This window comes from Eulemur rufifrons, chromosome 6, assembly GCF_041146395.1.
Source record: "Eulemur rufifrons isolate Redbay chromosome 6, OSU_ERuf_1, whole genome shotgun sequence".
Lineage (NCBI taxonomy): Eukaryota > Metazoa > Chordata > Mammalia > Primates > Lemuridae > Eulemur > Eulemur rufifrons.
Window position 1 is genome coordinate 14,236,382 of NC_090988.1, and position 22,359 is coordinate 14,258,740.

The window sequence follows — 22,359 nt, forward strand, 5'->3', positions numbered from 1 at the left end:
GAATGAACAAGAGGAGTTCAATCCTAGCTCTAAGGACACAGAGCTCTGCTCACTTTCTCCCAGATTGCTTCTTCTGCAATTGGAGGAGAGGGGGACATAAAGGGACATGTAGTAAGCACAGGAGACTCCAGCATCAGGAAGAAGTTTAAAACCACCATGCGTTTAAAACCAGCCACCCCTGGATGGAGGGGAGGGAAGCGGGCAGAGGTAAAGGCACCCGGAGCACAGGAAAATAGGAGGTCTAGGATCAGTGCCCCTTCCATTAGAGCAGCTGTCCCCAAACTTTTTTGTAAGGGTCCACACAGTAAATATTTTGGGTTTTGAGGGCCAGATGATCTCCACCGTAACTATTAGACTCTGCTGTTCATAGCATGAAAACAGTCAAAGATAATATGTAAGCAAATGGGTGTGGCTTGGTTTTAAATAAAACTTTATTAAAAAAAAAAACACACAGGGGATAGGCGGGAGTTGGCCTGCAGGCCTTTGTTTGCTGACCCCTGTTGTAGAGGGTCGGGGAAGGGGATGTAAGCAGTGGAGAAACCAAAGTGGCAGCTAGGAATAGTGCAGATGTGCCAGCTAAGAGGTTCTCGTAAGGACCCTGTCTTTGGCCAGACAGAAATGGGGGAGAGACCGCATGCTGAGCTCCCAGCACTAGGCCTGTGTTTCTTGCCACATTATGGGACCTCCTTCCACCCACCTCACCCCAACCACGCTAGGAATAAACAAGGCTGCCGGGAGGCCTCGCCCACGCACCAGGTCCTGGTCAGGAGAGTCGTACGGCGACTCCCACTTGATGACGGCTGAGGTTTTGCCTGTGTGGACCACATGCAAGTGCCGGGGTGGGAGCCTGCTGTCCGGGATCATCTTCACTACGACGTAGTCGGAGGACGGCCCTTGGTAGGGCACCACCACCCGGACCTAGGGCCAAAGCACACACGCAGGAATAAAATACCACGTGGGCTTATGCAACCTTTACTACTATTTGTTCAACAAAATAGTGACACAATTAAAACTCAATGAGTACAAAAGATATAAAATATAAAATAATTCCCCACCTACCCTAGATCATTTTCCAAGAGGTACCGCTGGTTTTTTGTGCTTCCTTCCAGAAATGCCCTCTGCACATGTAAGCACAGCTGTGTGCGTGTGTAAATACATACATATATGCATGTGTGCATATGTGTAGCCAATTTTTCTTAAATATTTTTTATACAACTGAGAAAAAAGTACACATATTATGCTCTTAGCTTCTTTCACTTAATATAGCTTAGAGATTTTTCCATATCTGCACATTTAGAGTTGTTATATAATATTTCTTTTAGATGGCTGTCCTGTATTCCATTGCACAGGTAACCCATAATATTTTTAACCAGTCCTCCCTTGATAGACATTTAAGTTGTTTCAAATCCTTTGCTATCACAAGGAATAACGTACCAAACTTCTTTTTCCATATATCTCATCACACCTGTAAACGTATGTAGGCTAAATTCCTAAAGGTGGAATCCGACAAAAGCTTTTGATTTATCTAACCCGTGACCCATCTGCCAAGTTATCCATCCTCCATGATGGAGCTGCAGTTGGTTAAATGGCTGCTCATTCTGCATCTCAAGTAAGAGCCCAGTGATCCTTACAAAGAAGAGGAACTTTCCTCACGTCACACACATGGATCCTGGAACCCAGGTGTCCCAGCTCCCTGGGGTCTAGGTTGAGTTCAGGAACCCAGACTTAAGAGATCTCTTAAAATATACAACTCCTCTTGACTCCTGGTATAGGAAACTTACCAGGAACAAATACTGCTCATCCCTGCTGACAATGACTGTTTTGTTGTGGAGTGAAGTAGTCAAGCTCTGCGGGTTGCGGTAGAGGTCGAGAAAGGATGTGGCGTAGAAAATACCATAAACCTGGTGAGAGCAAAGAAGGGACAGGACATCAGCTCATGGGCCAATGTCCTCGTTTCCTTCAAATCCAAAACGGAAGACCCTGGAACTGTGTCAGAAGAGCTCAGAGAGAAGCCTTCATTCAATATTTATTATATCTACAGGAAGGGCACTTGGGCCAGGCCCTGTATGTACAGCTACAAAGGTAAATATGATGGGGTCTCCATCCTCAATGAGCCCATTCTTGAGGAGATGGGAAGAGAAGAGAAACAGACATAATTATAAATAACAAGCTGCAAACATGGAGCATGAGAAGCTACACTAGAAGACTGCATGGTGAGCCTGAGAACAGAGGGGATTACCAAAGACGGGGTGGCATTCTACCAACACAGCATGGATGGGGGGCCACCGAGAGGACATGCTGAGTGGGCTGGGGTGCCATCAGAGCTTGTAGAGTGAGCGTGAGAATTTCAGGAAACACGGAGAGAGAGGGGAGGATGGCAAACAGTGCTAGCTGCTCAGCAGATACCCACTTTCCCTTTCTTCCTTGGTAGAACCCTGGTTCTTAGGGAAAATTGCTACCTGGAAAAATGTCTACCCTTCCCACCTGCCTGCAAGCTAGGACAGCCCACACGACAAGCCTCCAGCCACTGAGAGGGAGGCAGAGGTGTCACGTGGGAAGCCCTCAGAGGGCTCATCACAATGGAGAAACAAGTCCTTCTTCCTGCCCTCCTGCTGCCTGGAATAGAGATCATGGCTGTGGCCCCAGGAGGCCTCTCAGACCACAAGGTGACCTTGAAGATGAATATCACAGGTGACGGCAGGATCAAACTGTGCTACTGTGGTAGAAGCCCTGGACTACTAAACTCCAAACTTCGTTGAATTGAGGGGGAAATAAACTATTTCCAAGTCCCAGACAACAGTGTGATTTTCTCTAACACTGCTCAGCAGCTGAAAATAGAGCAGAGAGGGGAAAGCATGCACAGGGCAAGAGGAAGGGAGGCCCTAAAGCAGGCAGTCGCCTGGGAAGAGGTCGGCAAGAGCAGAGTTGAGGAACTCAGAGGGGTGAGAAAGCAAATGCATCTAGAACAGCAGTGGGAACTAGGGAGCTACAAAGCATGACACAGGACGATGATGCCAGGCTGGGGGCCCAGAGCTCAGGAACAAGATGATCTTGCCCAGGACAAGGCCCGTGGCTGCCTGAGGCAGGGTGGCTATGGACAGTGACAATGGCAGTTCTCATGGTAGAGAGGAAAACCATGAGAGAGCTGCTAGAATCCTCAGTGAACTAAAGAGGAGCAGAAGGTGAGAGCTTCAAACAGGTGATCTCATTTGGTCCCTAATCCCTAAAGCCACGATGAGTGTGACCACTGCTTGAGCCAGGATGAGGCATGTCAGGCTACTCTCCAAGTTAACTCTTAATCAGAGACCCTAAAATCAAGGGATGTCCCAATGTTCTGTGCATTGTGCTCTACTCTAGGAAGACAGTTGGATGTGGGTTGCTGGTTGTGCCCTGAGTCAGGTATATACACAGAGAGAAAGGTCCCTTTGTGAGTAGAGTCACCTTCCAGGTAAGAGGGAGTCCTGGGGATGGCTCAGGGCTTCTTATCACCGGCCCTGCCTCAGCAGCAGGTGCTGGGACATGCAAAAGGGCAGCAGCTGCCAAGTCAGCCAGCCCTGAGTGCAAACTCAGTCACTAGAGCTTCAACTCTGGCAAGTGATCTAGCCTTGCTGAACCTTAGTTTCCTCATTGGTAAAATGAGAATATTTACCCCACAGCTGTGGTCCCCAACCCCCAGGCTGCACCCCAGTATAGGTCCGTGGCCTCTTAGGAACTAGGTCACGGATCACCACCTGAGCTCTGCCTTCTTCTCTCCCCTACCTCCAGGGTCCATGGAAAAATTATCTTCCATGAAACCGATCCCTGGTGCCAAAAAGGTTGGGGACCTCTGTCCCATAGAAGCGAACAAAGGATTAAGTGGGAGAACGTGTTTAAAAGGTTGTGCACTGTTCCTGGCATACACAGTGGGTGCTAGGTAAATCTTACTTCTCCTTCCTTTTTCACTGCTGATCTTATAGATTCTAAACTTTGGTCATTTCCCCATGAACTGGTTCTGGTTTCTCCACTCATTACTAGGGATTTACTAACTAGGAGCTAATTATAGATTTAATTCCACATGCATTTCCATTTGGAAAACCCAGAAAATAATCCTTCCTTTCAAGGAATTTACAAACTAGTCTGGGAGATAAGAGTAACAGATAGAAACTATCAAATAGGGTAAAGTGTGCCTAATGAAACATTATGCTACACGGCACCAGCTATAAACATCTGGAAGGCTGATAAGGGAAAAAGATCCAATGGAAGGAAGTAGGATTTGCTTGCACAGCAGAAGGAGGGAAGGACTGCAAGGAGGAGGAAGAGCATAAGCCAAGGCTCAGAGGCAAGAGGGGGAGGAACGTGCCAAGAGCCTTGGGAAGGCCGACCTAGCAGCAAAGGAAGGTGCGCAATGGGGACAGGTGGAGGGTAAATACCAGCCTCAAAAAGAAGCGAGCACAAATCTAGTCACAGTGAATCACAGTGCACATATAAAAACAGAAGAAAAGGGAGGACCTAAATACCTAAATACAAGCATAGCAGGGACAACAGAACACTTGGCAGGACTGGTCCAGAAGGCCACCTGTGGGTGGGAGATCATATAAGACCGGAAGGGGCTGGAGGAGCCAGGCCAGGTACTTAGATCAATTCTCCTTGTCATCACTGCTGACTTGTCACCAAGTCCGTGAGATGCCAAGGTGAGTCCCCAAGCACAGGAATACGCCACCCTTTACAAGTGTGAGGTCTACTCAACGACAAACAGCATGGGTGCTACCTCTTAGATGCCAAGTGAGGTATGGACAGGGACGCTGGGGCTGCAGCATCAGTTGCCTACAGAAGGTAATCCAGAACTGACCAGGAGGGCAGCTTGGCTTGGGGTGGGAAAGGCAGCAGCAGCAACAGAAGGAAAAGCCCCAGGGCTCCGCGGTGGCCTAGCATCAGGGAGAGTCTGTGCTCACGTTGCCATGGTCATTCTGGTCCACTCACCACATTCCGGGGGCCGGTCCAGGTACATTCCACTGCAGTCTGATTGACGGCCTTGGCTTTGAGGCTAGGAGCAGGTGGGCGAACCCCTCTGGTCACGACATGCTCAAATGCCAGAGGACTATCCCCCAAGTCCGTCCTGGCCCAGGCGGAAATCTCATAGGACGTGTGAGCTGTCAGATTGCCAACTGTGCAAACAGGACAGGAGATGCCAGGAGGAAGTTGGGGACGTTAGTCAAGAATTTGTCTTGATACACACACCATTTTTTTGTAAAAAAGTAGTATCTCTCAATTTAAGTTAGTCCCACATGTCATAAGACTTTCATTCGTTCCCATGTTCATTCAATGTTTATGTACTGATGACTGCTACATGTGACACACCACATGGGCCCTGGGTAATTTCTTTAAAGCTGACTATCCGAGGATATAAATTGGTACAACACCCTTGGACAGCTATTTGGCTCTATAATAAGGGCCTGGAAACTCATATCCTGCAATCCAGTTATCCCATGAAATCAGAGAGAGACTCAAAAATGTGTGCAACAAGACAAATTCTTGTCACAGTGTTACAGTAGGAAAAAAGTGAACATAATCTGATTGTCCAGCGACAGGACAAATATTAAATAGTGTACATTCCACGAACTGCTATGCAGGCACTTAAAGTTGTTTCAAAGAATATGGAAAATTCTCACCATTTTATGTTAAGTGAAAAGGGCAGGATACAAAATTATATATAGCATTATTCTAATTTTAGAAAAAAAATAGAGATTAACGCATAGAAAAAATATTAGGAGATATCTAAACTATGAAAGTGAAATTATAGGAAAATTTAATTTTCACTGTACTTTTTTGTTTTCTCTAAGTTTTTTGAAATATAATAAACGTGAACTGCTTTCTAATTAGGGGAAATGTTACTAAAACTGAAAAAGAAGGGAAGCAAGGGGAGGATAAGCTAAGAGAATAACCTTCGGGAGCAGCAGGACTGGGTTCAAGGCCTGACTCTACACTCTGTGGCTGTATATCCTTGGGTAAAGTAGTTAAATTCTCTAGGTCTATTTCCTTGTTTGTAAAATGGAGAAAAATAACAGCACTTATGGCAGCTGGCTGTTGCAGGGATTAAAAAAGAAAATGTGTATAAAGTGCTTGGCATGGTGCCTAGCCCTGCACTAGCCCTGATAGATTTCAGACAACAGCAAGTAAGACTTCTGTTCCCAACTCTGCCGATTTCTACTGGTGCAATGTTGAGCCCACGAGATCATAAGCTTTGGAATTAGAAAGACGTGGGTTCCCATTCTGGCTCTGCCACCTTCCGAGAGAATTACTTATTCTCTGAATCTCAGTTTCACCTCTGTAAAATTCAGCATACTTCCCAGAATTAATGTTGGGACTATGGAAAACAACACACATAAAATGCACCGGGAAATGCTTGTACACAGTAGGTGCTCAATGTTATTTTTACTCTTGCACAACCCTTTTTGGGCAAATTACTTAGCCTAGTACACTTTTGGTTAAAAAAAAAATAATAAAACACTTTGTAGTTTCTACTTCATAAGGCTGGAACAAGGATCGAATAAAAAGATGATTGGAAATGTTTTGCAAACAGGCTAGGAGGAGAAAGGAAGGGGCTCCCAAGTCGTTCTCAGCACTCACAGGCAGCTTTTGCCATTGAAGGTCTTGTCTTAGAAATAAATGAACATCGTCCTTTACCCCATTTTCAGACACATGGATTTTAGTTGAGGCTCACTATCTGCACAGATGTAAGAGGGACTGGACCAGTTCCTTCCTCGGTTTGTTGGTTCATTCACTCAGTCAACAAATATTTACTAATGCCAATTACGCACCAGGCCTTGTGCTACCTCTCATTAGCAAAGGAGGAATGAACCAGACTAGAAAAAAAGAGATAGGTAACTAAATCTAGGAACTCTTTCTTTTGGAACTCTGGCCTCTTTCTTCTTTTTCCTCCTTTAAGGCCTTCAACTTCCATGAAAGGCCATCAGATTAGAAGGGGGTTTGAGGAGCCGCTGAGTGAATCCTTCTACCTGGAGTCAGGAGCACACTGACAGTATCCTCTTCCTGTAGAGTGGCCTCCAGAGAAGACGCCCTCGAGCTCTACTGCTGGGCAAGTGTCAGTCTAGCCCCCCTCCCTCCTGCCTACACATCACCGGGCTCTAGGGTGTTACCTTTGTGTGACAATATGCTCCCTCGGAAGCTCAAGGTTCTCTTCTCTTGTTTGTGCGTGTCAAATGCCCAGAAAAGGTTCACCACATAGCCATTCACCTGCCACGAACCAAGAAATGTGTTAGATGAGCTGCTAACACTGTCATAGGGCACACCAAATACAAAAGGCAGGATTAAAAATACACCTCTTTTCTGTTGTTTCCTTAGGTATCTTATTCTCACAATGGGCTGGTTCGCTTCTTTTGATTTTTAAGCAAGTTCCATTTGTGCTACCATTAAATAAGGCTTAGTTATACTGCACTTCTAAAAACAAATGTGGGACTATTTATGATACAAAATATAGATTTGATGAATCAAAAAAGTTAATGCAGAATAAAAGAACAGGAACCAATTAATAAAGGTGGAAAGAGGAAAAACTGAAAAGATATTAGGCTATGAGAATTAAGGATAAATCTCAGCTCAGAGTGTCCTTCCAGTCAAGACCAAGAAGTCGATCAATACAAAGGCAGATTGGTTACCTCTCATTGTCTATCAGGAGTAAATACATCCATGTATCGGAAAGACTACCTTTTCCAAGTCCTGAACTCACAGAAGGATTGGATCTAAATTATCTTTAATATGGGACAACAAACAAAATAAGGACGTTTTTAAGACCCAAGACAAGGACCACATAAGGCCATCTCTTAGATCAACCCACTATGAAGCCAAGGGCATGACACTGAGTTATAGTTAACAGCACAAGGACTACTGAAGGCTGTTTATCCCACCACAACTTCGTGGATAGGGAGGGATGCGAGGCAGAACAAATAGATAAGAAGGAACACTATGGAAAGTGGATCTCAGTGTGAGAAACCACGTGGACAGAGCTAACGATGGTGAAGCTCGCTATGCAGATGGGCCAAGCAGAGAGGATGCTGGGAGAATATAAGGGGATACGAGGTGGATATGCTTCCTAGGTATCCGACTCCCTCACAAGAAGGTTGCTGTTCCACTGTGGGAACCTCAGCATTAGCGCTTAGCACCAGGAAATCCAATAAAGCTGAAAATTACAGGGCATATATATTCTGTTAACACCAACTCTTTATTTGCACCGTAGCTGTGAACCATTTAATTATATGGTTAAAGAAAAAAATAAAAGGCACCAGGCTGAGGCAGAATAATTACATGTGAAGACTCAAGTTGTTCTTCGTGGGGGGAAGGAACCAACCTAGTTATGGTATTTTAGCTTCACTAGATCAAGTCATTCATTTTTCTCCATCTTGCTGTGCTATGTCCTGTCCGTTCCCAGACAAAGCAAAGCCCCACCCGACTGCCGGTGTGAAATTTCCACGTTACCTTGATATCACCCTCCATGGTCAGGGTGAAGCTCAGAGAGTTTTCACCATAGCTGTCAATGTGGATATCTGGCGGTGGGATCACTGAAAACAAAAAGGAATTCAGAAAGAGAAACCACGCGATGAAAAGTGAGGAAGGCAAGACAACAGCTTTCAACTCAACAGACAAAGTGATCTTTCAGCTGGGGAAGAATGGGCATTTCATCGGCAGTTTTTCTGCCGATCTATCTCTTCACCACTGTTTTCCTGAAGCTGAGGTCGGGGCGACAGTCGCTGGGTGAACACACAGCTATCTTGGCTCAGGCTGCTATCCTGGCAATTAGGTCGGGCAGAAAGGTTACATTTTGTAAAAGTCCCCAAATAGCCCAGCTTCGGCCTGTTTCTTAAAGGTGCAGGGATTACCATGAGTGGCATCTTTATTGGCACTAACAAAGTCCCAGTGGTCTCAAGTCCTTTTAGAAAGTTGACAACAGGATAAATCGTCCATAATAAATTGTAAATGAACGTGTGGCAAAATGGAAAGTACACAGCCTCTGGAATCTGGCAAACTTGAGTTCAAATTCCTGTTCCAACAGCTGCGTAACTCAGAGGAACTTACTTATCTTCCTTGAACCTATTTATCTACATCTCCCAGAGCTGGGAAAGTTAACTAAAATAAGGTATGTACAGTGCCTAGCACTCGACTAAGGTTCCCTTGCTCTTCCCTCCAATACAGTCTCACCTGTGGCAGATTAAAGAGCCAGCAAGCAACTGGTGTTCTCAAACAGACCAAGCTCAAGCTGAGAGTTGGGGGCAAGGAGAGAGTGGCCAAGAGAAAAAACCCCTCACTTCCACTGATGAGCTCCGTGCTGGCCATTGCCAAGGTCTTCCCACCAAAAAGCTGACAGTGCTCAGCCTAGCATGACCTAAGAGGGTTCAATGGGCTCGATATTATCAGAAGATATTATTTAAATGACAAGTTGTATATTAGACTCTCAGCACATATGCCCCTTACACAGCCAGAGCAAGAGAGACTCAGAGGAGCGGATAAGATTTAGTGGCAAAAGAGATGTGTCAAAGTCTGGAGGAGTCTCTCTAGATGATCAACCACGTAATAAAACCGGGCTTGAGGAAAATGCAATCACTAGAAGACAGGATGTTAGAAGCTTCAGGTGGCTGACTCAGAGCAGAACAGCACAGGTGCTACCTACGGGAAAGCTGACCTGAATTACAATTGTGGCCACCAGAACAGGTCACAGTCCTCTCCAAACCTCAGTTTCTTCAGCCACAAAATGAGGATAAAAAATGTTTATCTCACAGGACTCGTAAGGATTAATCAATTCATGTGAAACAACAGCGTGGTGCTTAGCACACAAGAAGTGCTCAGTGAACGGTGGCTTTTCTCACTGTCATCATCAATCCACTGCATTCACCAGTTAACCTGGTGCCTCTGGCTGACGCCTCTGCTGTTTTTCTCCTTCATCTTCCTATGCTTTTATAACAGCGAGTCACAGATATTTCAAATACTTTTGGACGCAGCCCACGGTTGCCTTCTATACGTACCCTAGCCAAAATGTATGCAACAGCTGAGATTCATCAAAATCATAGGAAAGAAAGAGGAGATGCAACTACCCGCTGAGATTTTCCACTGCACATATGACCTGTGCCTATGGAATTCAACATACATGTTTTCTGTTGACTTTTTTGTTATGTGTGGTATGTTTTAACCCAGATTTTGTAGAGAGAAATTATTTAAAAAATAAAAACTCCAGGAGAGTGAGAACTCAGCATCCTTTCTTTAATACCTGCAAGCATTCAGGCCCAAAGACTGACCGGTGGCACTAAGTCTGGCTGCCTCGTGCCCTGGTCTTAATGACTTCAGATTTTAGAGGCGATCAGGTCGTGACTCTCCCTGACCCAGATCTTATTTCTCACAGGCTCGGGTTAAAGTAAAATCTCCCAATAATATTCCGTGCCGCAGTGTTCATCTGGTTTTAATATCCGCAGGTCCACGAGCAAAAGTCCGTAGTGCCAGGACGAAGATCAGGAAAACCACATAGGAATTGCAGTCCTTAACCCAGAGCGTGACAGAACCCTGCATTTAATTGCTTCAACTCACTCATCTATCAACTATTTCTTTAGTTCCTACTAGGTACCAGTGACAGAGTGGAGAAAAACAGACCAGATCTCTGCCCTCATGCGGCACACATGCAAGGTGACGAGCCAGCCACCCCCGGCAAGCAGGGCGGGCCAGTGGGCCGCACATGTCTCAGCCCAGAAGGAAGCACAGAGCACAATGGTTAGACTACAGGCTTTGGAGTCAGGCAGATCAGCTTCCAGTCCCAGCTCTGCCCCTTACCCTGGTGCAAGAAAAAACCACCTACACATAGTTTGTCAGTGCCACTGGGAGAAGTAACAAGCAACAGCACGGTGCTTTCCTTAAAACACTGTAAATAAATGTGCACAAAACCACCTTTAGTGAGAGGGAAGGACTCCTATCTTAGATATCATACATGCTCACAAAGGGATGGGCACTATGGCCTTTGGAAATCCCTCTGCATGTTTGCATTATAAGAAATGCTCAATTCTAGGAGGAGGAATACACTCAAATCACCCCAGAAAGACTTTGTATCTAAAGCACTGCAGAGATACCCAGAAATGAGTGGCATGTGTTAGGGAGAAGGAAGTTGTGCAAAGGTTTCTAATCTATGCTTCTCCAGCTCCCAGTCATATTGAAACTTATTTCCAAAGGGTTTCTATCTCTCTAAATCTGCAAATGCTGGAATCATTTACCTTTTCCTTTTATGGTGGTAATGCATTTAGAATCGCTCCAGTTTCCTATTCCACGACTAGTCACCGCAGCCACCTTTTCAAATCAGAGTGTGAATTAGTATGAAATAAAGGCAATACACCATACAGCAAGAATTCTGAGCTAAAGGGGTGAGACTTTGGCAATGAGGGTGGAAAAAGCCCTATACAGAGTGATCCAGAACATTCAGAAGCCCCAGCAATTCAAACAAGAGAGGAAAGAGGAGACACAGGGAAGAAGCCTGGGTAAAGGGGCTCACAATAGTCCTAAGATCATAACATTTCTATTGATTGACAGATGTCAAGGTTTCTAAAAAGGGCCGGTGTGTGTAGGGGGGTGTATACATATACACACACATATATAAAGGCTACTAAGGAAATTAACAGTGTGAGGGAGTCACTGGAATGTGTGCACTTAATGCTGTCAACAAACATGTTTTGCACAAAATCTATCTCCTTTCTGCCAAAGATATTAATAATATATTTCATAAGAACCTCACAAAATCAGTTCATAAGTATGACTTGTCATAGCTCTGCATCACTCTGCAGCTAAAGATAAGCAGAAAAGAGGTGAGTGCAAAAGTATAGGAGCTGGAAAGGCAGCAGCAGAACATCTGGGTTAAAAGCAGGTAAAGCTGCATCACCGTAAAACTGCAGTTATCTGAGGGAACTCTGATTTCAAGTTCTTTGTGTCATCAGTTTAAGAGACTGAAAGAAACTATGACCTCCCCACCGTGCCCCAGGGCAAGGAGTCGGGTATTTTGCAGACTACTAATGTGCATCTGGTAAAGGTAAGCACAGAGTTCTCATGACATGGCCACCATCTCGCTACGTTCTAAGACTGTGCAGACAACTGGAAGGACCTTGCCACTCACTCTGACAGTGTATAGGGAATTGACCAGCAAGTTCTTTATTTCTGTAAAGTTACTCGCAGCTCTCTGGGAGGCCCACATCTTGGATCCACTCCGGCTGTATTCTACCTAAAGCAAGAAAAAAAAAAATATGAATGAAAGGTAACCAAAGGTCTGGGGCACCCTAATGCCTTGGGAGGAAGCAGGAGGGGAGAGAAGAGGGTAGGGCATGTAACGTTCTGACGGATGGGTCATACCTACAAAGCTACGCCACACTCAACTCCTGGTCATACAGAACACCCAGAAATCTCCCAGCCTCCCGGCATAGTCAGTCGGCTCCTGGAAGATACTTACAATGTACTCACGGATGAGGCCATGGGTATGGATGGGAGGAGTCCAGTGGCCCACAATCACCCCTTCTGCTTCCCTCTGGAGTGACAGCTGGAGATTTCGAGGGGCATCTGGCACTAGAAAAGAGTCAACTTGAGGTTACAACCCATCTGCATAGCGGCCAACTGGGGGGGGATTTTCCTGAACTTAAAACAAGGACAAGAAAGAATCCAGAGCTGGCACTGGGACCTATTCACTAGAAAGGCCATTAGTTTGGTCTTCGCATTGACAAGACACCTTTCCTCTTCTTCCAGAAAGCAAGGTGTGCTGTCCACACGTCAGATCATGGCTCAGTAAAGTGTGACGTGAATTTGTGGCTCACAAGGGCTGCGGGATGGACACTTGGGCAGGCTGAGTCACCACTGACTCTAGGACTTTCATGCTGAGATCTTAATCACCAACGACAGCAGCTGCTGCCTCGGCTTCCTGTGCAACAAAATAGAGTACTGCGGGCATGACTATCACGGAATAAGACCAGTGAAATTCTATGTCCAAACAAATGTGACAACCTTCAAGGCAGGCTCCTTAAGGAGTTTAGTTCAAAATACTTCAGGCGATGGAAAAAGACGACATTCAAGCAGATAGTCGCCCATGTCAACTACTTTGAAGGTGGGGAGGAGGCAGGAGTCTCTTGGACACACGAACGTGGTAAATTTCTTTAACAGTCAGCCACAAAACTGCTGACATGCCTCGTATTCTAATCATGATGACCCCATATATACTAAGTACTGGGAAATATCTAGAGAAGGAACATAGAGGCAGAAAATAGACAAGAGATGCAAAACAGGGCAATGGTAGTAAGGATCTGAAATTAACTTCTTAAGATACATGAACATTCTCTGACACAATAAGGAGAATCAATGCTCAACAACACCAGCAAGACCATCAAACCTAGCCATGATACTTCTGCACATGTAAGACACACGTATGTTACCACACTCCTGAGCATCCTTGGGAAAACCCTCTCAAAATCACGCATAAGGTCTCATGCATGCCATAAAAATAAACCATAACACTTACATCCTTCTGGAGTCCTCAGGGTCACAAAGTCATTGGTGTTGTGTGCCTTGCTCAGACATTGAACCTGTACTTTAACCTGATACGTGGTGTCTGGCTTCAAGACTTTTAATACAGTGTTTGTTTTATTGCTGTGGGTCTCCAGAGTCTTCCATATGCTCTCTCCAACCACCCTGTCCAAAAGAATAAAGATGTGTCATACTGAAGCAGCACAGGGACTGGGATATGTGACTCAGCTAATATAGAGTCACACCACGCACATCACAGCGAGTTTATAGAACATCCAGTGGCAACAAAGACATCATTTCCTTCTGTGGCAAAAATAGGACCCACCTGTAGTAGACATTATAAACACAAGAAGCAGAGGGCATTTTTTTGGGCCTCATCCAGGTCAAAGTCACATCCCCAGAGAAGTCAGCTGTCCACTGAAGATTCTGTACTTTGTACACAGTTAACTCATCTACAGAGATAAAGGGGAAGAGATCAAAGGAAGTTACATCTTACAAATCCTTGGATTTCAAAGAACCCCAAAGGTCCCCTGCTTTTAAACACAACTACCATGATCTAGATTGTTAGAAGGCCACAATCATTATCTGAAAAGACATCCCAGAAAATGTAGTTGAAACTTCCCTATACGACCTTTCCAAGGGTCTGCGACATTTCCAGTCATGATATTTTTTTACTTTCATTTCACCTCCCTCCTGCCTATGGCAACTGAACCCTGTTTCTCAATAGAGAATGCTCCAAGTCCAAGGACGATGTCACAGCAGGAGCCATTACTAAATGCACTCCAGAGAGGACTGAGTTAACCGCCCCAGCAGCCTGCGGCTCTCTGAGAGCCAACGTGTATTGGCCTGAGGTGGGAATCCCAGCAAAAACCAATCTAAGACCAGCATGTCAGCAACAGGGAGGAGGCAGCTGGAAGTTGCATCTGTCTGGCCAAGGCTCACCTCAAGTACAGCTCCAAAACTGGGCACAAATCCGTTTCATTTGCAGATGAGGAAAAGCTCAAAAGGGTCCTAAGCTAGAGATTCACACACGAGGGCTCACCCTGGGGTAGAGGGGCCGCCCGGCCCAGTCCGGCCAATAGGCCGGCAGCACTCACCGCTGCAGGCCCTCTCGTCGCTCTCGTCGGAGCAGTCCAGGAAGCCGTCACACCGCTCCGACAGCACGATGCAGGCCTCGCCGTCCTCACACTTGAACTCCCTGCTCATACAGGTCAGTGTGCTGTGCGTGGCTGAAACACAAAGGGGAAGGGGCCACGCTGTACTAAAGGCTGGGCCCAGGTTTATTCAAATTTAGGAAAAGGGGTTTGAAATCTGTGAACTAACCAACCGGCTTTTACTTTAAAATATGCCTCCAGAATGAAGAGTGGTAGAATCTACACTGGTGCTGTGGTGTCTTATGTAATGTGAACAACAGATCTGCCTGCAGGGAAACAGCGCTATGGACTCAAACAAACTGGGGTTTAAATTTTGGTTTTGTGTGAGCTTGAGCCAATTGCTTAACATCACCCACGTTCAGTTCCCCTGTAAGAATTGGGGTGACAATTCCACCGCCGTTGCGTCTGCAAGGACCTAATGAGACCATGCACCTGGAACAGTGCCTGGCTCCTGGCCAGCAGCAACAACTCGTAGCTCTTGCTCTGCAGCACTACTGATTATTCTGTTACTAGTATTTGCAGTCGAGAATGACAAGCTGACTTCTGATTTGGGTAATACAAATAATGAGATGAATCCCAATGATTGCAAGAAGCATCTCCACTTTAGGTAGTATTTTTAATTGTATAGGTTTTCAAAATATTTTCACAGAAAATGAAATAATGCAAATAAAGAGCACTGGGTCAGTTAAAAGTCATCCAACTGCATGGCTAGTCTATTCACCAAAATGTGATATTCTCTTCAGTTCTAAAAGTAGACACAAACTGCATGGGAGGCTCTAAAATGGAAGAGATGACCATATAATTGCAAATGATCCTAGAAAGAGGAGAGATGAGAATGGTGATAGAAACCAAATCTTCTGCTGTCTGGGGTGGGCCCAGGTGCAGGTGTTTCAGGTCTTCGTGATACAGACTCCTCCCTGCCTGCCCCGTCCTGGACAGGGAAGGACTACATCAGAACCCCAACCCCACCAGAGAGTAGGGGCTAACAGGCATCTTGCTCCTCCAAGTCAAAGATGTCCACATCCTAATCCCTGGAATCTGTTAATATGTTATCTTACACATGTCACCTTACACCGCAGAAAGGACTTTGGGGATACGAGTAAATTAAGGATCTGGAAGGGGGGAAGTTCAGCTTGGATTAGCCAGGTGGGCCCCATCTCATCACATGGGGCCTTCACAGCAGAGACCCTTTCCTGGCTGTGGTCAGAGAGAGAGCTGTGAAGACAGAAAGAGGGTCAGGGAGATGCAATGTTGCTGGCTTTGAAGACGGAGGACGAGGCCATGAGCCAGGGCATGTGGCTGGCCTCCAGAACCTGGAATCAGAAAGGAAACAGATCTTCCCTAGAGCCTCCAGAGGAACCAGCCCTGCTCACGTCTTGGTTTTAGCCCCGCAAGACCTGTGTCACATTTCTGACCTATGGAACTGTAAGAAAATAAATGTGTGTTGTTTCAAATGCTAAGAATATGGTGATATGTAAAACAAAGGACCTACCCTCACAGAGCTCATCTTCTATTGAGAGAAACTGCAAACAGGCAGTAAACAAATATGATAGGTTATGCCATTTTATACAGGACAGTCAGAGAGAGACTGTCTACTCAGAAGAGGGTTGTTTTAAAAAATACCAAGATCTCCATCATTTAAGTATTTCACTTGGTAATGTTGGGACTCAGAAAACAACACCCTAAAATGAAGTCCTCAGGAGCAAAAGTTTTTCTCTAACCTTCTCCTGCCCTCCTATCTCCCAGTCCTATTCTCCCCTGAGGTTGGCCACAGAAACTAGAATCCCTATTCCCCAAAAGAGATCATAGATACCAGAACCCCTTTGCCCCAAAGCCAGCTATAAAATCTAAAAATGTTATTCTAACTTTCCCTCCGCCTTTCTGGGTAAAAACTGGCCCCAGGAACAAGATGATCAAAGCTCTGCTCTTCTGGAAGCCGCAGTTGAGGGACTCCAGTCAGCAAAAGGGTGAGAATTTCTTACCAGCCAGGCTCCCAGCCTCTCTGAGCAATCTGGTTGAGCAGACGGGAAAAAAAAAATCACCGTTTCCTCTGCAAAATTCTGATTAATGGAGAAAAGGTTTGTGTGGTTGGTCTTGGTGTAGCAAATCTGGTATACTTTCTGGTGCTTTGTGTTATGAATATTCATATTGTTTGATTCCTTTCCTCCCAGAAATAGTCTTTTCCTTTGTCTTTGACCTTCTGTGTTATTGATAAAGAGGGGTACAGGATGAAGTTCCTTCTCGTCTTGTTTTACGTCCTTGAGAGCTTGTCTTGTGACCAAGTGGGAGTCCTCTCTCCTGGTCTCCCCCATCCAGGGGGTGTGATTTTCAGGTCCTATCAAGTGGCCAGTCTGAAAAGGGCTTGGAACCTGAGATTTTTTTTGTTCCCAGTGTGTCAGGTTCTTGGGAAAATCTGTCTTAATAAAAATTCCCATCCATAAGAGCTTTTGTCATCTCAACCTTTGTTGCCTGGTTAGTCTATAGCAACAAGAGTCTTCTGCTATCTTAGCCTATTCCTGGGAGTGAATTTTTTTGGTGGGGATCTTTGGAACTGCTTTGTTATGCCCTCCCCAGGCATGTATTATTCTCCTCTGAGTGCCAGGCAGGACCCTCTCTGAAACAGCAGTCGTAAGACCTCCAGTCAAACCACATAGGTCAGATAATTTCTCTATGGCCTTGGCCCCTACAGTAAGAATGGGATAAAATATAATCAAACAACAGCTGAGTAGTAAAGCTGGAGGATGTTTGAAATTTCTTGATAAAACATGTCTCAAAATTTTAAAAGCAGGAAAACAAGGGTTTTAGAATCTGGGAATAAGGTTGTCATTAGTCTCTGAAAATTCTTAAGCTGATTATTAAACAGATGATTAATGGGGACTTAGAACAGGATGGAGTGGCCTTCAGGGACCAGCTTCTCTAAGAAGAATCATGTTACACTAATCTCATTTCATTTTTTGATAAGGTTATCAAATTAATGTTGAAAAAAATTGTGGATACAGCACATCTTGATTTTAAGTCCCTTAACTAAGCAACATCATTGTGAATAAGACAGATTTGAAACAGGCTGAAAACACCAATTTAAAGAACATCAATTAATGAATTAACATCACCCAGGAGGGAAATCCTATTTCTTTTCCTCTTTGTTAATTATTTTTAATGTTCATCTTCTTATGTGGTTGCTTATTTGATTCAAATGTTCCTACTGTTATTCTGGGGAGTGTGGTATCAACTTGCTCTGTCATTTGAATGCCCCAGGGGTCCAGTTTGTTCATTCTTTTAACAGAAACGTAGAATTGTACACTAATCCCTATTCCATTTCTCTGTGCTGGCTTTGGTGTCTTCTTCCCTGATGAGAATTTTCAATACGGCCTGATGTAAAGACCAAAACATTCTGCAAGAGAAACCTAAATAAATACCCCAGTCTCTTACGGACTATGGGATCCTCTTGGAACCTTAATTTTCCTATCTTGAAAATGAAGATAATACCAAAATAAAAGTAATGGTGAGAATTAAGTGAAATGAATATACGATTTACCTGAGAATGACGGCACCTTAAAACCCATCACCAAATGTTAGTTTCCCTTTGTAAATTCTCATTATTTCACCAGAAAATAAGCTATCTTGTTGAACTTTGTATTATTTGCAGATGTGACAGGTGTGCCTTCCAAGTTTTCATCTAAGTCACACTAAGGACATTTTAAACAAAATAGGGCCACTTAAAAAGCATAAGAAAATTTTACAACAGCAAATAGAAGTCACCTAAAGACCACTTATGATAAAGCAAAAAAAAAAAAGTAAAACAACCAAAAAGAGCAAGAGAACACACGGGCATAATAATGAAAGAAATACAGACGGCAACAGAATGAGAAGGATGGAACTGTTAGAGCTTACCCAAGGCTGCAGCACCCTGCAGACACTGAGGAATTTTAAAAAAAAATTTGACACAGCAGAGTCATTACTCCACTGTCAAATCTAAAACCTGTAGTAGTGCAAATAAAACTTATTAATTTTGAAAATAAGTGAAAAGGCTCAACCATACAAATTATAGAAGTGACAAAGAAATGAGAAAGGAATATAATATGGAAATGTTAACCAAGGAAATAAAAATATTTCTTACTATCTAAATGAATTTGGCTTATTTATATGGATTTATTTATTTATATGGACTTATACACAAGTATCAAGAAATACCAAATTATCTGAATCTTTCTGGTTCCTGATAACAAGTAGCAGGTACTTGACTGAGGGAATCATCCCCAAAATGCATTTGAATCTACTCAATTCCTGAGTTCAGACAGGAAGAATTGAGTAATGTGGGATTTCTTACAATTTTCCTAAACCAAAGGAAAAAAAAAAAAAACCCAATAAGTAAATAAAATAAAAATCACTCTAGCTTGGAAACTGAAGAAGTAGAAAGATTCAAGGAGTATTTCTGGAAAAAAAAGACCCCTAGGTGGCAACTTATCAAATTCCCTGACTTTTAGACAAAGAAAGGACCCTCAGACAGCCAAATGAAAAGCAGAAGTGACATTCATGGAGATGAAAGGACAAATGAACAATGGGGGTCCTGGAACCCCTATAGAAAAAGTGTTAAAAAAAAAACCCTGTGCATTGTAGAAATAAATGAGTTTTATGTTTCAAGTTAAGGACTGGCCAAGATTATTTTTCTCTCAAGTCAGAGCATATCAAGACCTAAGGACCTACTGAAATTTGTCCCCAAAAGCCTATGACAACAGAGTTCATTATAAGGAACAATGAAGTATGAAAACTGGCAGACTCCTACCAGCGGTTAATTGGAGAAGATCACTAGCGAGAAATGATGTTGTAAAGTGGAAAGGAAGGAAATGCCTTCTGTGGTTTCTGATCTCCCCTCTAAACTTCCTACCGGATGCCTCACGCTACCTTAGACATTCTGTCAATCAATGAACCTGCCGTCATCCCCAGCCCCACCCAGGGAAACCCATGAACATTCATCCTCAGCATTCTCCACCTTGTCTGGTAGCACCAGCTTTCACCCACCCATCCAGATGAAACACTCCCACTCTTCCTTCTCCCCGATGCCCACGGCCAAAATAAAACTCACTGGCTACTGTTAACATTACCTCCAATATACCAAGGGGCCGTTCTTCCATTTTTACCTTCAGAGTTCCATCACGTAAGCCATATTAGCCTCCTAACTGGCCCCTGGCCTCCAATCTCACCTCCCACTGCTTCCAAACCATCCGTCCATGATGAAGTCCAAGCGACCAACTATATAATCACCCCCTCCCGAAAATCTTCAATGGCTCCCTATGACCACGAGAATAAAGACCAAGCATGGCAGCTGTCCCACCCACAGCCTCGGCCTACCTCTCTGCATTGACCGCTGCCCCACCCATAGCCATTCCACAGGTCTGATTTCTTACGCCTCTGAGCCTCATGCTGTCCCTTGTGCCTGGGATGCCCCTAATCCACTACCTTGTCCCAAAGTTCTCCATTAAAACCTTCTCAGGCATCATCAATTGGGATACCTTTCTTGACCCGCTCCCACCTCTTCAGGAAATTGGCCAGGTGCACCTCCAAACCATAACAATTCCTCGGACAGACTTCTGTTACTGCTAACACCACGCTGTATAACTGCCGGCTCGATGTTCCTCCCACTAGAATGTGTGTTCCCAGCAAGCCGACCGATGCCTGCCACATTATACATGGTCAACAAATATTTGTCCAACCAGACTGAAATGGTACTGAACTCACACCCTTTCCTCTTAACCAAAGCTCTCCAGGGAGGATCCAGTCAGGCACCTGGTGGAGAACAATGATACAGGCAGAGAAGGGACAGCTGATTCCCTCTCTGCCCTTTCTCCCTGAGCCTCCGTGGTTGAAATATTTAGGACAGAGAGATATCTGCCCAACTTGTCTGAGGCTAAGAATCAGGGCACTGGTAAAGTGTGGATTCCCAGGCACCTTCTCCTCCAGTGCTCCTGATTCAGTGGTTTGGGGTGAAATCACTAAATTTATATTTTTTTGTAAGCATTTCCCACATGATCCTGCTAAGTCACATAAATTTGTAACTCCTGAATGAGAAGAATTAAGAGATGACTAAATTTCTCTGCCTTAGATTCTATTCTACCTATAAATGCTGAGATTTGGTTCCATGTGAGGCTCAGTTTTTCATTTGTTTAGGAAGTCTTTCTCGTAAGAGGAAAAAAAAAATGGGGCCAGAACAGGGGTAAAAGAAGAGGAACTGAGGCGCCTGCTGCTTAGAGTGAGGGCTGGAGTAGACTCTCAGCAGAGGCGAAAGGGACTCTGCCACTCTCTTCTACATTGACCAGGGCAGAAGACAGATGAGCATGGGAGAACCCTCTTTGTGGCCACGAAGGGAACGTGACTGGCTAGGATATCTGCTGTCTGAAGTCAGCAGGTGGCTAGATGGAGGGGCGACCCCACAAAGCGGGGAGCCCTGAGCCAGAGCAATGAGCCACCATCAGAGAGGCCCGCTGGCAGTGGGCTGGATGGGCACCGTCCTGGCCACACCCTCCCTAGTCCACTACGGCAGTACTGGTCAGTCAGAGGTGACACTGGAGTGCAGCCAGAGACCAAAACGTGCGGGCTCGTCACACGAGGATACAAAGCATGACCTTATCTCTGTGTTCTCACCTCCAGGACACCTGCTTCCACTCCTGCCTTGTGAGAGTCACTCGGTAGCACATCCCCTCTGAGCAGACGCTGTGGCCCTCAGTCAGCTTGCAAAAGCCACTGTCTCCCTCCATCATCTACTCCAAAGACCCCGTCACCCCACGCCCCAGTGTAGCAGAGGAGCGAGCACCAGGACCCGCTGTGTTTGACAACTGGCGACTCTGATGTACATAGAATGAGTGTGTCATCTCGCACCGGGCTCGTTTGCCTTGTCATTATTCCATAGGCGGTTCAGTACACTACCTTGCTGGCTAGAATTACCCTAGGGCTGAGACTGAATTTTCTTAAAGGGGTGCTGGAGGTGATCCCTCTAACACACGCTCTTTGCTAGTAGGTGCTCACTAAATACTTACAGAAAAATGGAGGCACATATAGAAGGTTATGGCTTAACTCATAGCATTTTAAAGAGTTAAACATGTTTATGAAACCTATTTAAGATATCTCAGTCATTAGTATTTTTATTGACATGATCCTTTAACATCCAGACAACTTACTAAAAAGAAGGTGACTATCACAATGATACGGGTTACGGGTCCATGTGGCAAAGCCCTTGTGGAGAACACAGTAAAAACATGGTCACACAAAAGCACTCAGACTCACACACGTGTGTGCTAATCCAGACATGAGGCGTGAGCAGTGGGACAGCGGTGTCCCTGGAAATCTGCCCTGGGAGTGCAGTGCTCTCTGACTACTCACGGCAGTTGGCCTCGTCCCGGCCATCCTGGCAATCTCGATGGCCGTCACAGCGCTTCCAGTTGGGGAGACACTTCTTCGGCTGGTGACACTCAAACTCAAATCGGTTACATCGCCCAAGCTGGGTGGGAGTGGAGGCGGAGGTGACATTTGCTAAAAGGAAAGATTTTTAAAATTCACCTGTTAGTACTGAGGGAGCTAGCCAATAACAGCAGCCAGTCGACGCGCCGGGAGACTGCAGTGCTGTAGGAATCACAAAGGGGACTTGAAGATAAATGTGAGCCCGGGGTAAAGACAGCAGATTGGACACAGA

General features: G+C 45.0%; 1 protein-coding gene across 1 annotated transcript in view; it reads right to left on the minus strand.

Annotated features, from left to right (window-relative positions):
* Positions 1 to 22,359, minus strand: part of SORL1 (sortilin related receptor 1) — a 167,204-nt gene that overhangs the window by 12,699 nt on the left and 132,146 nt on the right. The window contains exons 32-43 of the mRNA XM_069470765.1: positions 22,050 to 22,199; positions 14,619 to 14,750; positions 13,847 to 13,973; positions 13,517 to 13,686; positions 12,461 to 12,573; positions 12,131 to 12,235; positions 11,241 to 11,313; positions 8,470 to 8,552; positions 7,137 to 7,233; positions 4,960 to 5,144; positions 1,782 to 1,901; positions 754 to 918 (exon numbers count right to left, since the gene is read on the minus strand). Of these exons, the coding sequence (XP_069326866.1) occupies positions 754 to 918; positions 1,782 to 1,901; positions 4,960 to 5,144; positions 7,137 to 7,233; positions 8,470 to 8,552; positions 11,241 to 11,313; positions 12,131 to 12,235; positions 12,461 to 12,573; positions 13,517 to 13,686; positions 13,847 to 13,973; positions 14,619 to 14,750; positions 22,050 to 22,199 (1,520 nt within the window). The remainder of the gene's footprint in view (positions 1 to 753; positions 919 to 1,781; positions 1,902 to 4,959; positions 5,145 to 7,136; positions 7,234 to 8,469; positions 8,553 to 11,240; positions 11,314 to 12,130; positions 12,236 to 12,460; positions 12,574 to 13,516; positions 13,687 to 13,846; positions 13,974 to 14,618; positions 14,751 to 22,049; positions 22,200 to 22,359) is intronic.